We start from the raw sequence: 15,305 nt of genomic DNA on the forward strand, positions 1-15,305 counted from the left end.
GGTGTGGGGAGGGGTGGGGGCACGGGGTGGGGTGGGCTGTGGGTTTTGGTTGTGTGGGGAGAACTGGGGTGTCTGGGTGGGGTTACTGGGAGGAACTGGGAGATGCTGGGGCAGGGCACTGGGAGGAACTGGGAGATGCTGGGGCAGGGCACTGGGAGGAACTGGGTGATGCTGGGGCAGGGAACTGGGAGGAACTGGGAGATGCTGGGGCAGGGAACTGGGAGGAACTGGGAGATGCTGGGGCAGGGCACTGGGAGGAACTGGGTGATGCTGGGGCAGGGAACTGGGAGGAACTGGGAGATGCTGGGGCAGGGAACTGGGAGGAACTGGGAGATGCTGGGGCAGGGAACTGGGAGGAACTGGGAGATGCTGGGGCAGGGCACTGGGAGGAACTGGGTGATGCTGGGGCAGGGTTACTGGGAGGAACTGGGCACTACTGGGGCAGGGTTACTTGGGAGGAACTGGGCGCTGCTAGGGCAGGGTTACTGGGAGGAACTGGGTGATGCTGGGGCAGGGTTACTGAGCACTGCTGGGGCAGGGCACTGGGAGGAACTGGCTGGTGTAGGGTGTCAGGGTTACTGGGCGATACTGGTGCAGGGCACTGGGTGGCACTGGACGATGCTGGGGCAGGGCACTGGGAGGAACTGGGAGCTGCAGGGGTAGGGTTACTGGGCAGCACTGGGGAGCGCAGGTGCCAGGTTACTGGGATGTACTGGGCAATGCTGGGGCAGGTTACTGGGAGGCACTGGGCGCTATGGCCCCGCCCCTTCGAGTTGTGGGCGGGGCATCCCGAGGCCTCTTCCTATTGGCCGGCGAGGCGACCAATGAGCGGCGGCGCGCGGGGGGGTTTGAATGGGCGGGGGCGCGCGCGCGCGCCGCGGGGCGGCATGAATGGAGCGGGGCGGCGCGAGCAGGAGGGGGGGCTACGAGCACCGTAAGGGGGGGGGGGGGGGCTTGCACCAGAGGCCATTGCACGCCCTGCACCCGGGGCTGTTGTATTAACGGGGGGGGCCCGGGGGGGCTCGCTTAGGGCACCCCTCAGTGCATTGGGGGGGGGGTGTTGCGCTGGGGGGGGCTTCTTCGCGTTGTAAGGGGGGGGTCTGGTGTGGGTGGTGCTGGGGGGGGTGCTGCGTGCATTGTTTTAAGGGGGGGGGTCTAGGGAAGGGGGTGTTGGGTGCCTTGGGGGGGGGTTGTTGCGCTGTTGCCCCCCCCCCTTCCCTGTATGGCCGCGGCTCATTGGGCTCAGCCCCACGGGGGGGGCGCTGGGGGAGGTGCAGGTAGGGGCCGTGCACAGTTTGGGGTGACCCGGGGGGGTGCAGGCCGGTGACCCCCCCACCCTACTGGCCGTGCCTGAGGGTGCTGGAGGCCCTGCTACAGCTGGGGGCTGACCCCAAACTGCTCCTGCCTCGTGGGGGGGTCACCCTCAACCACTTGGCTACTGGTGGGTGGAACGGGGGGGTGGCGAGCTGTGGCTGGGGGGGGGTCACTGGAGGCACTGAGGGGACAGCAGTGACCCCAATCTCGTGCCAGGTCCCCCCAGGAGCTCCCAACACCGCACGTCACCGCGTCCCGGGGGTGCCACCGGCTGAAGATGGGGGGGTACCTGGAGCTCCGCGACCAGGTGAGCTGGGGGGGGCTTTGGGGACAGCACCGAGCTGCTGCTGGGGTCCCCGTCCTTGGTGGGGGTGTCACAGCAGCGTCCCCCTCCCCGCAGGATGGGAAGCGAGCCGTCGACCTGGCGCTGCCGCGGGGCTGCCGGCTGCGCGCACCGCTCCTGCGCGCCCCCCTGCACGTCCAGGGCTGCCCCCCTGCAGGGGATAACCCCCCCCCGGGGTGCTGCTGCGGCTGGTTTCGGGGCGCTGCTGCTGCTCCTTGTCCTCTTGGGGGGCCGGGTGCTGAGCCCCATCCCGACCCCGTAGCCCCGTGGGGGTCCAGGCGCTCGCTGTCCTTCCTGACCGAGGATTGCTCCGACGCGGGGCCCCTGAGCAGCACCCGCCTGTCCCAGCTGGGTGAGCTGGAACCGGGGAACAGCCACGGGTCTGGGGGGGGCCCAGCGTGGCCGGGCTGTCCCCCGCCCGCCTCCGTCCCCTCCTTCCCCCTGTGCCCCCCCAGGGGCTCGGCTTTCCCCCCACAGCCCCTCGCCTCCAGCACCCTGCTGTGTGCTGGGGATGAGCCTGGGCAGGGAACCCCGAGAGGGATGGGGACGAGGGGGGGCCCCAAGCCCAGAACTGGGGCCAGGAGCCCCCCCCGGCCCCTGGGTTGCAGAGGGGCTGGGGGCCGTGACTGCAGCAGCCTCGGGGAGGAGGACAGCAGCACGGCCAGCGAGTGCTTCGTCACCGCGGTGGAGACGTTGGAGCCCAGTGAGGCCGGGGGGGGCCAGGGCGAAGCAGGACCCCAGGAGCTGCCCCCCCGGAGCCCCCCAGCCGTGGGGGAGCTGCCTGCGCTGCTCCAAGGCTGCACCCTCGGGGGCTCCCCTCCTGGCACCCCAAGGACCCCTCGCAGCCCGGCCGGTCTCGCTGCAGGGGGTGGCACCTTGCAGCCCCCCCAGTTCTGCCACGTCACCCCCCGCACCAAGAGCCGCCTCCAGGCCTCAGCGGAGCGGCTCGGTGCCTCCTCTTCCTCTTCCTCCCTCTTTGACACCACCCTGGAGATGCCCCGGAGGCCCCCCAGGGTCAGAGCACCCAGGGGTGTCCCCGGGGACACCGCCCCCACCCTGGGGCACCGCGTCGCCCTTGGGGGTGCGGATGTGTCGGGGGGGGACGGAGAAGGCACGGCTTCCCTGGATGACACCCAGATCCTCCCCAGGACCCCCACCCAGCCCAGCTCCCCCCTGGGGGGCAGCAGCTCCAGCCCCACAGTGCTGCTGGGTCCTGGGGACCGCGACCCCCCCCAGGACTCCCCATCAGACCCTCGGGGCTCCTCCAGCTCCATCTCCACGGTGCTGCTGGGTCCTGGGGACCAAAGATCCCCCCACAACCCTCCATCGGATCCTCAGGGCCCCCCCAGCTCCAGCCCCACGGTGCTGCTGGGTCCTGGGGACCATGACCCCTTCCAGGACTCCCCCCACGCCACCAACCCCAGGGTGCTGGACCCGGGGAGCCCACCGGTGCCACCCTCACCCACCGTCTGCGTCCCCCATCGCGCCGTGGAGCACGAGGGACGGGTGCCCAGCGAGTGGCACAGCCCCGGTGCAGAAGCCACCAGCCCTGGGGACACCGCGGTCCCCAAGGGGCGAGCACGGGTCCCACGGGTGCTCTCCGACGAGGCGCTCCGCCGGCGGCTGCGGGTGCTGGGGGAGGACCCCGCGCCCATCACGGAGTTCACCCGGCGCGTCTACCTGCGGCGCCTGGAGAAGCTGAGCCGCAGCCCCGAGGGTGAGTCCTGGGGAGCCCCCCCCCGTCTCTCTAAGCCTGATGGGGGGGTCTCGGGGTGTTCCCCAACCCCACCGTGGCCACCCCAGGGCACAGCCCCGAGCTGGCGGCCGCGCTGCAGACCGGCCACGTCCCCGACTGCGCCCAGGACGAGCGGGTGTTGGCGCAGCAATTCGACCGCCCTGACCGGAGCCGGCACTGGCGCGAGGGGCTGCTGAAAGCCAGCTTCAACTACCTCCTCCTCGACCCCAGGTAGGGCTGGGCTGCGTGGTTCTGGGGCTGGTGCCCCCCCCATGGAGACCACACAAGCCCCAAAGGTTGGGGTTTGCACCCCCAGGGTCACCCAGGACCTGCCGCTGCGCTGCCACCGCCTGAGCCCAGCGGAGTGCTTCAGGACCTTCGTCAAAGCCGTCTTCTACGTGGGCAAGGGGACGCGCGCCCGGCCCTACTGCCACCTCTCCGAGGCTCTGAGCCAGTACCGGGCAGGGACGAGGAAGGTGGGATGGGCTGGGGATTGTCCCGGGTGGGGGGCTCGAGGCCACGGTGGTGGGCACGGGGTCGTGGTGATGGTGCTGCCATCCCGCAGGGCTGCCCCAAGGTGCGGCGCATCCTGGAGATTTGGGGCAGCGGGCAGGGCGTCATCTCCGTGCACTGCTTCCAGAGCAGCGTGCCGGCCGAGGCGTACACCAGGGAGAGCTGCGTGGTGGAGGCCCTGGGTGAGTGGGGTTGTGGCGGGGGGACAGGTCCCGGGATCGGCTCTGCCACCTCTCCGACCCCACTGCGTGCAGAGCAGGGGGCTGCAGCCTGTCCTGGGGTGCACGGGGAGTTTGGGGTGCGTGGTTGGCAGCACGGGGTTTGGGCACAAGCCCCCCATTCTCCATCTCCAGTAGGGGAAAGATGCCTGGGAGAGGGTGCTAACGGGGACCCTACGGGGCTGCGGGTGCTAACGGGGAGGAATGAGGGTGCTGAGCCCATCCGGGGGGGCTGAGGGTGCTGACCCCCTCCCCGCAGGGCTGCAGACCATCACCAACCAGCGGAAGGGGAACTGCTACGGCGCGGCGGCGAGCTGGCCACCCGAGAGGCGCCGGCGCCTGGGCGTGCACATGCTGCACAGGGCCATGCGCATCTTCCTGGCCGAGGGCGAGCGGCAGCTCCGGCCAGCGGACATCCAGGGTGGGCGCTGAGCACCCTGGGGAGACACGGGGGGGCTGGGGACACCCCTTGCCTTCACCCCCTTGCGCCTCTCCAGGAGGCGAGGGCAGCGTGGTGGCGTGTTTTTATCTTCTGAGTGACAATGAGAGTTTTTTCCTATTTATTTTACCCATCCCCTAAATGGTGAGGAATAAATCACGGCAGGGCTGGGCGTGAGGACGACTCAAAGCTCTCCCCGTGGATTTGGGCTTCGCTTCCCATCCCTGCCGCGCTCCCAAACCCTGTCCCCCCATGACCGAGTCGGACGCGGCTGAGAATATAACACGGCTTTACTGTATGAAATGGCACAAACACGGCGCGTGGCTCAGCGGCGGGGGGGGAGCGGGGGGCGTTTTGCCTTTGCCTTAGTGCAAGCGATGGCGGTACGAGCGGCACAGACTCCGTGGTGACAGAGGGCGAAGGGCCGTGGCGCTGACGGTCGCCTCCGGCCCGTTTTGGGGGGGTGCAGCAAGGGGGGGGCAGAGCCGTGATTCGGGGTAGGGGTGCGGAAATGCGTCCGCACCCAGGTTTAGGGCGTTAAAATTCTCATTATGAGACAGGAGGCTGCAGTGGTGGGCACGGGCGGGCGGGGGCAGAGGGGACAGAGCGTGGCTCGTGCGGTGGCACTTGTCACACGCGGTCCCTGCAGTGCCAGCACCAGCTCCCAAGGGCCCTTCCTCTTCCCCATCGCTCGGTTTTGGGGTGCCAGCTCTGATTATAGGGCAGCCCCGCACAGCCGGGAGCCCCCGGAGCTGACCTGGGGTGGTGAGGATGAAGAGGGGCTCCTGCACCCACCCAGAGGGCGAGGTTCCCACGGGACGAACGGGGCCTGGCTGTTTCTTTGGTTTAGATGGGGGGGGGAAAAAAGAGGAGAAAACAACAAGGGGAGCGGCTTTGCTCTTTGGGGTAACGAGGAGGCTGCGGCCATCCCCAGCGCGTGGGCTTGGGGCCGGGGGAGCAGCGGTGCCGAGCACAGCCCCAGCTCGCTCAGGGGTCCCACGGAGCCCCCCAGCCTAGCCGGGAGCACGGAGACCCCACAACGATGCCCGGCGCATCCCATATACCTTCAGGGTCCTGGCTATGGGACACGAGTGGTGGAGGGGAGGAACGACCCCGGGATCCGTGGGGTTGTGCACGGAGCCGGTGCTGGTAACGAGCGCTCGGCTCCGGTTTGCATCGCCCCCCCCGCGTTGCTCGGGGTTTGCTGCGGGTGCCGGGGAGAGCGGGGGGCATGGCGCGGTGGTGGCGGCTCCGAGCACCTCGAGGAGCCCCGGTTGGTGGGGGCAGCAGCGGGGGGGGGGGAGCTGTGCAGAAGCCAGCGCTGCGGTAACCTAAAGCGGCGGTGGTTGGGGACACGACTGCACGAACGGTGGCACTGGGGGAGAGCTCAGCCTCCTCGCCCCCCCCCGCCACTGAGGGTTAGAGAGGCAAATCCCACTTTTGGCTTCCCCTTCAAGCAATCCCACGTCGGCTCCTCCAGCCCTGGCGAGGAAGAAGCCGGGGGGGGCACCGCGCTCTCCCCGCAGGGACCCCGTCTGCCTTCGTCCCGCGCTGCTGCAGGTGGGAGCAGCCCCCCCGCAGCATCCTTTCTCTCTCTCTCTCTGCCCCTCCCCGGGGGGGTCGCTGCGTGAGGAAAAGAACACTACAACGAAACAGGATGAAGACGCTCCAGCGGCTGCCATGCCGTCCCCGAGGGGAACGGCGACCGGGTCTGCCGTGGTCCCGCTGCCGACCCCGCGCACCCGTGCCCGGGGGGAGCCCCCACGCTCCGCCGCCGCCAGCCTGCGACCCGGCTGCGGCCGGGGAAGAAAAATCAGCTCCGCTCCCGGCGGGGGCAGGCTGCACCCTGCCCCTCTGCGCTCGTAAAGCCCTCTGCGCTCCGAAACGTCTCTCCCATCGGAGCAGCCCGGTCACCGCGTCCCTGCCACCTTATTTTTTCTCTCCTTGCCCGTCCCCGGTTGGCGTCTCGGGCTCCCACAGGACGAACTCGTGGAGCAGGGTGTTGACCGTCTCGGGGCACTCCATCATCACCATGTGGCTGCCCTCGTCGATCACCTTCAGGAAGGCGATCAGCAGGATCTGGAGGGACACGGGGACGGGCGTCAGCGCCGGGACGAGCCCCCAACCCTCACCCCCTAACCCCGCTCCGTCCTGTACCTCGGCCATGCGCTGGTCCTCCTCCACCGGCACGAATTTGTCGTGCATGCCGTGCACCAGCAGCACGGGCACGGCCAGCTCCGCGTGGTAAACCTCGTCGCCCTCGGGCCAGTACTGCCCGCTCATCATGGCGCGCAGCACGAAGGAGGACACGTTGAAGGCGTTGCCTTCCTTCAGCAGCTGCTTCTCTTTGGCACCCTGGCGAGCGAAGCCAGCCCTAGGGGACAGAGCCAGCACGGGCAGGGGGGTCAGCATGGCACAGTGCCGCTATCACACGGGCTGGGGACACGCTGCCTGTGCTGGGGGGGTCCCCAAACTGGGAGCCCGCACGGGGCTGGGTTTATTGGGGACAGCGGTGGCACGGAGTCGGGGACTCACTTGAGGAAGCTCCAGGCCAGGCACGGGGACAGGCAGTGCAGCACGCAGGTGGGCATGTTGAAGATGGAGCAGAGGCTGGGCTCCAGCGCCGTCGGGCCCCCTCCGTTGATCATGATCACTTTATGGACCAGGTCTGGGTACTCGTGGGCAAGGAAGGTGCAGAAGGAGACCCTGCGGGGAGACACAGCGCCGTGCACCCAGCTCGTTCCTGCACGAAGCAGCCCCCGGCACAGCAGGGACGTCACCAGCGCCCTGAGATCAGCTCAGCCACGCTGGAGGCTGCGTCCCACTCGTTCCTCCCATCTAATCCTGCCCAGCTCCACTCCCTCTCCTCCCAGGCCTGCTCTGGAGCGCTTAGTCCCCTTCTAATTGACTTTCTCGGGCTTACTCTATTTATAGGCTGAGTGCCGCCGGCTTCCTTGCTAGCCCATGCGCTCGGGAGGGCGGGCACCGGGATTAGCCGGACCCAGAAACACGCACTGAGAGGATGGAGGAGATCAGAGCTGAGGATAAACCTAGGGCTGGAAACCCCACACCCCTGCTCTGCTCCTCAGCCCCAGCGGGGTGGGATTCATGCAGCATTCGCTGGCATTTTGTCCGGCATTTCTCCAGCGTTTGCTGCCAAGGGGAGGATGGCAGCGGGGTGAAGGCATCTACGTGTCCCCTGTGTCCCTTACCCATAGGAGTGCCCTATGAGGATGTTCCTCTTCTTGGCGTAGCGCTTGAAGACGGCCCTCATGTCCTCGGCCAGCGCGTAGAAGGTGTAGGCGGCGGCGATTTGGGGAGCCGAGCTGCAGCCGTGGCCGGCCAGGTCAGGAGCCACCACCTCGTAGCCCAGCTTGGTGAAGAAGTCCAGCTGCTCCTTCCAGATGTCCAGCGAGCCGCCCACGCCGTGGATGAAGAAGAGGACGACGTCGCTGTGCGTGCCTTTGCAGCTCGTGATCTGCTTCTTGCAGTCGATGTTGATGACTTTCTTAGGCTTGCGCTTCCGACGCTTGGCGGGGGCCGCGTCGCGGGCGCCGGTTCCCGGCGTGCCGGCTCCCGGCGTGCCAGCTCCCGGCGTGCCGGCGGGGGCTTGGTTTGCCAGCTCGGAGAGCTCCAGCTCCACGGTGCTGTTGGGCTCCGCCGAGCCGTTGTGGCAGTGCAGGATCTCGGAGCGGACGGCGTCCCCCAGGTTCTCGATCACCAGCTGCCCGTTTCGGTACAGGGTGATTTTACGCTTGCAGTGCACCGTGCCCCGCTCCGCGCCCCCAGCCTGCGGCTCCTCGGGCTGCTCGGCGGCCGGGCGGCTCGGCGTGCTGTGCCGGACCCGCAGGATCCTCCCCGGCTTCACCTCCATGAAGCTGTAGCCGTTGCCGGCCTCAACGCTGTCCAGCGGCCCCACGGCGTTGGTCGTTTTGCCCATCAGGCAGCAGAGGAGCCCATCGGTGATGCTGTTCAGCATTATGCTCCCTGCACGGGGCGAGAGGGGAAGCAGAAGGGTGTTAGTCCGAGCGGGGAGAGCCAGGGCAGCGTGAGCGAGGGCAGAGCACGCTCCTGGGGGCTGAATTTGGTGCTTCCCCAAACGCACAACCTCGGTTTTGCTTCTGGTCGGAGGTGGAACCCCTGCGCCCTCGTCCAGCTTTGGCCACGTCCCCATCACCAGCCTGGCGTGGTGCTGTGGCTGCCAAGCCCCACGGTCCCCAGGTGATGAGCCCCAAAGGACGGCTCTGCCATAGCCAAGGGAGGAACACCGAAGGAAAAGCCCATCTGAACCGAAAAAGCTATTTCTGGCCCCAAATATGGGGCTGGGAGGAGAGGTTCGGCGATGGGGATGCATTATTTATCCTGATGAAATATAAATGTGTGCGGAGCTGTGCTCCAAACCACCGATGCGATTAGCAAATTGCAGGGAGCGGGGCTGGAGGTTTTAATTAGAGTCACTCCGCAAATTGAGGCTGAGCGCAAGAACCGGAGGGAGAGGCAGTAAACCCAGCCCGGAGCGGGGGGGAGCCCCCTCCCCATATTTCCAGCCCCACAGCAGGGTTGGGAGAGGCTGGGGGAGCTCGGCACCATCCTCCCTGGCCCCAAGGCAAGCCCAGTTTTTGATGCTTGCTCTTCCTGGGGTTTTTGGGATGTTTTTGAGCTTGGGGGGGCTTTTGGAGAGGGCTGGGGGTGATGGGACCAGCGGGGTGGGTGCAGCAGGGGCTGGGGGCACCGAGCTGGGGCTGGCACCGAGGGCGCATGGCCCGGGCTGGGGCTGTTCCTGCCGCCCCTCTCCACCAGGCTGATGCACATTTATTATTGACGAAGCCAAACACGGTGAATTATTGATGCCAAAGGGCTGCTGAGCAAAGCGAGCCGCGGCGGGGGCTGGGGGGACACGGGCAGCCCCCCCTTCAGCTGCAAGTTACTGAGCGTGGCCCCCCCAGCGGGTGGAAGGGAAGGAAGAGTGCGTTCGCAGCGGGGAATTAAACATCACCATCCTGGTTGTGCTGGGCACAAGCACGAGCAAAACAACCCAGGGAACGGAGGCAGGCAGGGCTCAGGGCTCTGATAATTCACAGCTTTGATAATTCGGTGCGTTTGGGGGCCAAGAGGGCGATGCTGCACCCTGCTCAGAGCCCCCCAGCACCCCCAGCCTGGCCCCCAACGGCACAGAGCCAAGGCACCCGCGCCTGCTCCGTCGCCAGCCCCGCGCACGGCTGCTGGGTTCCCCCTGGAAGAAAGCAGCCCGGTTCCTGCTGGGGAACAGCTCCCTTGGCAGAGGCGGAGGGATTTGTGCCAGCTCCCTTCTTCCTCTCGGGACAGAGGCCAGCGTTTGGTGCTCGCCCCAGCTCTGCCAGGGACTTCCCTGCTTCGTGCCGCTCGCGGCGGGGAGGAGCGAGCACGAGGTGCCACGGTTTTTGCCCCCGTGGGGGAGAGAGCTGCAGCGTTAGGAAAGCTGCTCCAGCTCGTGGTGGGGACGTGGGGCACGGGGCTGGGTTGAGGCTGCGCCGTGTCCATCCCAGAGCTTTGAGGTTTTGTCCCCAGGCTCGTGTCGGCGATCCCTGCAGACACAGGCGCATCTGTGCAGGATGCAGCTCAGGTCCTGCGGCACCAGGAGCTCTGCAGCACCAAAACAACCTCCCCGGGAGCCCACGGAGCCTCTCCTTGCTCATCCGGAGCTCATCCTGTGGGATGGAGCAGGAGCAGGAGCTCTCGGGGCGTTGGGAAGGTGGAGCTGAGCACATCCTGGGCAAGGGGCCGGTGCGTTCTGCTGAACCACGCTTCCAAACCGGCGAGGAGCCCGCGGAGCTGGGCACCAGGCTGGCTGGAGCTGCTGGCTGGAAGCTCCCCAGCTGCCTCTGCGCTGGGATGGAGAACACCTCCGCTCTCACCGTGCTTTTAAGAGAGGCAGGGCAGGTGGAAAACCAGGGAGGAAAACAGCCAGACCCGAGCACTGCAGTCCCCACAAGGCCCACGAGCTCTGCCACGGCTGGCCAAGGGCTGTGCAGCTCCCTGGTTCTCCCAAATCCCTGTGGATTTGCTGCAGCTGCCCTGGTGCTGCCGGCAGGGGAATCGAGGCAGGGGAAGGCAGGAGGAGGTGGTCGCAGCTTGGGGATGGTCCTCACCAGGCTCATTTGGACATCCCGGCGTGGCTTCTCCCTCCGATTTCCTTCCCCACAGCCCGGACTCGCAGCGCGCCTCCATTTCACAAGGCATTAATGATCTCTGCGTGGATTATAAACAGGACTTCTGGCCAAACCGAGCCGACATTGATTAACTTCCCAGGATTAACTCAATTAGTCCACCCTGTTCATTTCCAGAATTGATTTGCTGGAAGGCTCTCGCGCTCAGGAGCTCTGCAGGCGGATCCAGGAGCCCGGCTCTGCCCCGATCCTGGGGCTGGGGGGTCTGCTTTTGGGCACGAACGTGGCTCCCTCTGCGAGGAGGGGGCTGCCCAGACCCAAGATGCCCACGTTTGGCTCTGCCCACCCTGGAACTCACAATCCAAGACGTGGCAACCCTTCTAACAGGCCAAGCCATTCGATGGCTAAGCTGGAAATGGAGGGGGCAGGAGGTTAAGCAAAGCGCCCCAACATCAGGCTCCATCCCCGGGGCTGGAGGCTCCGTGCGCCCGTCTCCCACCTCCCACCCGCCGCCTCCCAGCGTCTGCCGCGGGCAGAAACGCCGAGGGACGTTCCCTCCGCCAGATGCAAGGGCTGAGAACGGAACCAGACGGATGGGAAGAACTTTGCGAAGCCGCTGGTAACCATGGCAATGAGCTGCTTTCCCCCCAGCCCCCCCCTTTTCCATCCCGGCTACCTTCCACCGCCGCCCCCAGCAGAGATTTCGGCACCGGTTACATAAGGCCAGGCACAACAATGAGTCAGGCGCGGCGCGAGCACGGCGCCAGCCCGCCAGGCTGCGGGTTTGGGGAAGCGAAGAGCATCGCCACGAGGCGATACCCGCATCCGGATCCCCCCCAAAATCACCGCTTCCCCCAGGAAAATGCTTCCAGCTCCGAGGCTGACGACTCGAGGGATGCTGAGGGTTGATTTGGGGAGCCCGACCGAGCTCCCAGGTCTGGACCTCGTCCCGCCGAGCACCGATGTCACCGCCGGGTCCTCCAGCTTCATTCTCCCTGCTGCCACCACGAGCAACCCAGCTGGGAAAAACAACTTACTGACCTACTTTGGGCTGCAGCGCCTCTGATTTTACACAACTTGACGGCTCCATGTCACAGCTGGAGAAAAATGGGACAAGAGCCGACGTGGCAGGGTGGAGGGCAGAAAGCCCGGCGTGGTAACGTGACAGGCAGCCACGCGGGGCTGATACGCTGCCGTAGAGCCCGTGGGGCTGATATAAAGTCTGTGGGGCTGATATAAAGTCTGTGGGGCTGACATGCAGCCTGTGGGGCTGATATAAAGCCCGTGGGGCAGTGCTCACCCCATCTCTTCCCCCAAGGCATGGCAGCACTGCAGGCACGCTCACGCAGTGCCCCTCGGCTGTGCCAGGATGGGATGGAAATGACAAAAACCTCCTCCTCCTGTCCTCTCCCTGCTGGGGAACCTCAATATTATGGGCAGGGGAAAGGAAAGGATGCTGCATTTCCCCATAAGCAGCACCGAGCCTGGCCCTGCCAGAAGTCCTGGTAAACATTTGGCCCCAATGAGCGAGCCCAAAGCATCATTTACTGCAGGAGCTGATGGCTGCAAACAGCTTCTGCTCCCCCCGTGCCAGAAATACCCCCACAGCCCCACTGCTCAGCACCTCCGTCCCCTCCTTGCACGCAGCCGTGGACCCCCCGCAGGGAGTAGCAGGGATTTCATATCTGCTAATTCCTCGCAAATCCTCGGAGGAGAGATGCCAGGGACATGGAGAGGAGTGTGAGATGTGCTGCAGCCAGAATCCGACCTGCCATAATAATTTGTTCAGCTCTAATCCCTTCCCTCCGGGGCTCGCGAGTATTAATGATGACACACGACACTCCTGAGGAATGGGCAAATGTCATTATGCTCTTTCCAGCCTCTCCCATTCATTCACTCAGCGCAAAGTGGAGAAGCCATGGCATCGAGAAACACGTCAAGACAACAACTGTTTAAGCACTCGTCTCAGATCGGCGCAAGAAAATGTTTGTGCCGCTCGGCCTCGGTCCTGCGAAGCAAACTTCCCTCTGGGGGAACGTGAAACGGCCACGGTAGCACCTGGATTTATTCTGGTACACCCAGCCTCCTCGTCCTGATACAATTACAGCAGCTTTATCAGGACACTCAGGAGTAAGCAGTCAGGAAGGTTTCATCGGCTGCATGAACAGAAAACCACCGAGAAAACCACAAAATCCTCAGTGTATGCAGGGATGCAACCAAAACCTGCGCTTTCCCTGGGTGCAGGGTCCCCAGGCACGGGCAGGGCTCTGCCGAGGGCCCTGCAGGACACAAATTGCATTGAGTGGAGAGACGGCATCGCAGGGAGAGCAGAGCGCCCGTAGCACACACGGCAGCCTGGAGCCAGGGCTGGCTGCCTGCCACACGTCTCTCTTTAGGAAGGAAGAAGACCTTGAGAAACAAAAGATTATGCAATGCCCAGCGGAGTAACCTGCGCCTGACCTCCAGGGCTGACATGCTGCTTCACCCCACCGCTTTCCCAACCCTCCTGGATTTCCAGGGGGATGCCCGAGCCGGCACAGGCTCGCCTGTGGTCCCACCGCATAGCCGCAGGAAAACCAGCCCGATTCCTCCGGCAGCAAATGTCCTACAGGCTCCAGGAGCAGCCTGGAAGAAACCATTGCGAGGAGGAAGGAAAGAAGAAAACCCTGCCCCCTCCGCCGGGCAGCGATGCATGCAGGTGCCCCCTCGCTCTCCAACCAAAAAAAAAAACCCAAGCAGATTTGACACGCACATAGCAACAGCAGGTCTTCTTCCTCCGGAGCCAGCAATAATTTACTGCAATTGCATCACAACGGCAGCCGTTCCTAAGTTTTATGGCCGGGCAGCTTTTTAACCCCGCGCTCACGCTCATGGAACGGGGCTATTTAAGTGCAAACAACGCCGAGCTGCTCCCCAGCTGCTGCTTCCCCCCCCGCAATCCCATTTAAACGCCTCGCAAATCCCTTTCGGCCGCCAGCTTCGAGGCAGCTCCTTTGGCCATTTTTTGCTCCTTTGGCCATTTTTTTGCTCCCCGTGCCGAGCACCTTCCTCCCCTCCGCTGCGGCGCATGCCCTACATCACGGGCTTGGGCTCCAGGTCCCCTGCACAAAGAGAGCCGGATCGTGCTGCTCACCTCATTTAGTGACAAGGATTGTCAGGAGTCGAGGCTGCAAACGAAAGGCTTATTCCTGCAGGAGGCAAAATGGGGAGAGGGAGAGATGCCCGAGGCAGCGGGAGCAGGACGCGAGCGCTGGCAGCCTGCTCAGCTTTTCGGCTCCTCTGATCACATTTTTTCGCCGGTGTTTTGGGGAAGGATGGAGCAGTGCCTTCAGCTCAGCTCATCCGCTTTAGACTGGAATCTCTCCTTCCATCCTCTCCCCATGAGCCCCGGCGGAGAGAGGAGCCTCATAGCCGAGCTCTGGGGTTTGGGGGTGCTATTTGTCCTTGTAGTCTCTAGCCATAGAAAGCCCCTTAAATCCCTCCTAAGGAGGAGGGCTTTCGGCATGACAGACACGGGGACTTGCCAGTCAAAGCCGAACCAAGCGCCCGCCCATGGAGGCCTGCCAGGAGCAAGGGGGGGGGGCAGGAGGATGGGTGTTGGGTTTTGCCCCCTCCAGGGATTTGGGTTATGGAGCTCCCTGCCCGGTGCTGGCCTTGGTTTCCCAACCCAAATGGGGGGTTCCGCCGTCTCCCAGTGCGGCCGCCCCACAGCAAGCGGGGTTGGAGCAGAGCGGTGCCTGTGAAATGTGTTGTGAGCAGGACTCGTTAATCCCTGCTCTTGTCAGGGAGGAGAAATCTTTTTATGGTTTTCTCGCTGTTTTGGTATCTGTGGCTTCCCAGACGCCACGAGTGTGTCAGAGCTCAGCACCTGTGAGCATGCACAGCAGGAGCTGTGACACGACAGATAGAAAATCATGAATGTATCTCGTTTTTTTTTTTTTTATTTTTTTCACATCCATGTTTTAGGGAGGGTTGGATTCACATCTCCTGAACACGTGATGCTGCCGGTATGGACTTCTGGAGGGAACACAACAAAACAATCCAAAAAAACAAAAAACAAAAAACAGAAAAAAGGCAGAGCTGCTGCCTGCTCTTGGTGATACAGCCAAGCTTGCCTCCAGCAAAACAATTTTTAATGATCAGAGCAGACAGCAAGGGTGGCAGAGATCTGCCCCGACGATCGGTGACTCACCACCCAGCCCCGTAAAAGGCTGCACACCACATTTTTCAGCCCAGCAGCGGGAGCAGGATGAACCCTCATCATCCTCACTGTGCACGATGCTGCTCTGTCCTGAAAAGGGTGTGTGTGTTACAGGAGGAAGGTGGCTGGAGCCGGGTGCTGGTGGGCCAGGCTGATGTCGTGCAGATTTTGGGGTAAATCGGTGAGTGGGGAACTCCGCGGTGACACGGGGTGGTGGTGGGGGAGGATGGGGATGGGGCCTCCATGGGGTCACTCGTGTTCCTGCCATGGCAAAGGGATGGAAACGCAGGGGCTGGTGATGGCCACAGTGTTTTGACAAAGAATAACTCTGCATTTAGAGCTGCCTCTAGATGCTATGTTTTATGTTTAGGCTACGTTTTTATGTTTATGCCTCTA

The 15,305-nt window shown here is 64.4% G+C and overlaps 2 protein-coding genes across 5 annotated transcripts; one reads left to right on the plus strand and one right to left on the minus strand.

Annotated features, from left to right (window-relative positions):
* Nucleotides 1–43: 43 nt before the first annotated feature.
* On the plus strand, nucleotides 44–4,840 carry ANKLE1 (ankyrin repeat and LEM domain containing 1). 4 transcript variants are annotated; one of them, XM_038168990.2, is made up of 7 exons: nucleotides 48–934; nucleotides 1,531–1,621; nucleotides 1,715–3,374; nucleotides 3,461–3,623; nucleotides 3,709–3,868; nucleotides 4,033–4,087; nucleotides 4,383–4,840. In XM_038168990.2, exons 1-7 carry the CDS (start codon nucleotides 708–710, stop codon nucleotides 4,553–4,555), a joined length of 2,529 nt encoding a protein of 842 aa, XP_038024918.2. In that variant the 5' UTR covers nucleotides 48–707; the 3' UTR covers nucleotides 4,556–4,840. The 4 variants fall into 4 exon arrangements, with proteins under 4 accessions (XP_071885430.1, XP_038024918.2, XP_038024917.2 ...); XM_038168989.2 differs by having other exon boundaries at nucleotides 52–934; nucleotides 3,958–4,087; XM_072029328.1 differs by lacking the exon at nucleotides 48–934 and having other exon boundaries at nucleotides 1,137–1,621; nucleotides 3,958–4,087.
* ABHD8 (abhydrolase domain containing 8) lies at nucleotides 4,835–14,209 on the minus strand. The gene is made up of 5 exons (XM_027472409.3): nucleotides 13,842–14,209; nucleotides 7,775–8,549; nucleotides 7,098–7,268; nucleotides 6,720–6,936; nucleotides 4,835–6,641 (listed from the first exon to the last, which is right to left on the minus strand). Exons 2-5 carry the CDS (start codon nucleotides 8,539–8,541, stop codon nucleotides 6,492–6,494), a joined length of 1,305 nt encoding a protein of 434 aa, XP_027328210.3. The 5' UTR covers nucleotides 8,542–8,549; nucleotides 13,842–14,209; the 3' UTR covers nucleotides 4,835–6,491.
* Between the last annotated feature and the right edge of the window lie 1,096 nt (nucleotides 14,210–15,305).

Source organism: Anas platyrhynchos, chromosome 29 (genome assembly GCF_047663525.1).
Source record: "Anas platyrhynchos isolate ZD024472 breed Pekin duck chromosome 29, IASCAAS_PekinDuck_T2T, whole genome shotgun sequence".
Lineage (NCBI taxonomy): Eukaryota > Metazoa > Chordata > Aves > Anseriformes > Anatidae > Anas > Anas platyrhynchos.

What these genes read in the sequence shown, in the direction of transcription:
- ANKLE1 (XM_038168989.2), top strand. Translation starts at nt 708, where the DNA reads ATGTACTGGGCAATGCTGGGGCAGGTTACTGGGAGGCACTGGGCGCTA. An exon ending in ACCTGGAGCTCCGCGACCAG is followed by an intron (nt 1,622 to 1,714) that starts GTGAGCTGGGGG and finishes CCCTCCCCGCAG; the next exon opens with GATGGGAAGCGAGCCGTCGA. An exon ending in GCTGAGCCGCAGCCCCGAGG is followed by an intron (nt 3,375 to 3,460) that starts GTGAGTCCTGGG and finishes TGGCCACCCCAG; the next exon opens with GGCACAGCCCCGAGCTGGCG.
- ABHD8 (XM_027472409.3), bottom strand. Translation starts at nt 8,541, where the DNA reads ATGCTGAACAGCATCACCGATGGGCTCCTCTGCTGCCTGATGGGCAAA. An exon ending in CTGGCCTGGAGCTTCCTCAA is followed by an intron (nt 6,937 to 7,097) that starts GTGAGTCCCCGA and finishes TCTGTCCCCTAG; the next exon opens with GGCTGGCTTCGCTCGCCAGG. An exon ending in AGGACCAGCGCATGGCCGAG is followed by an intron (nt 6,642 to 6,719) that starts GTACAGGACGGA and finishes GTGTCCCTCCAG; the next exon opens with ATCCTGCTGATCGCCTTCCT.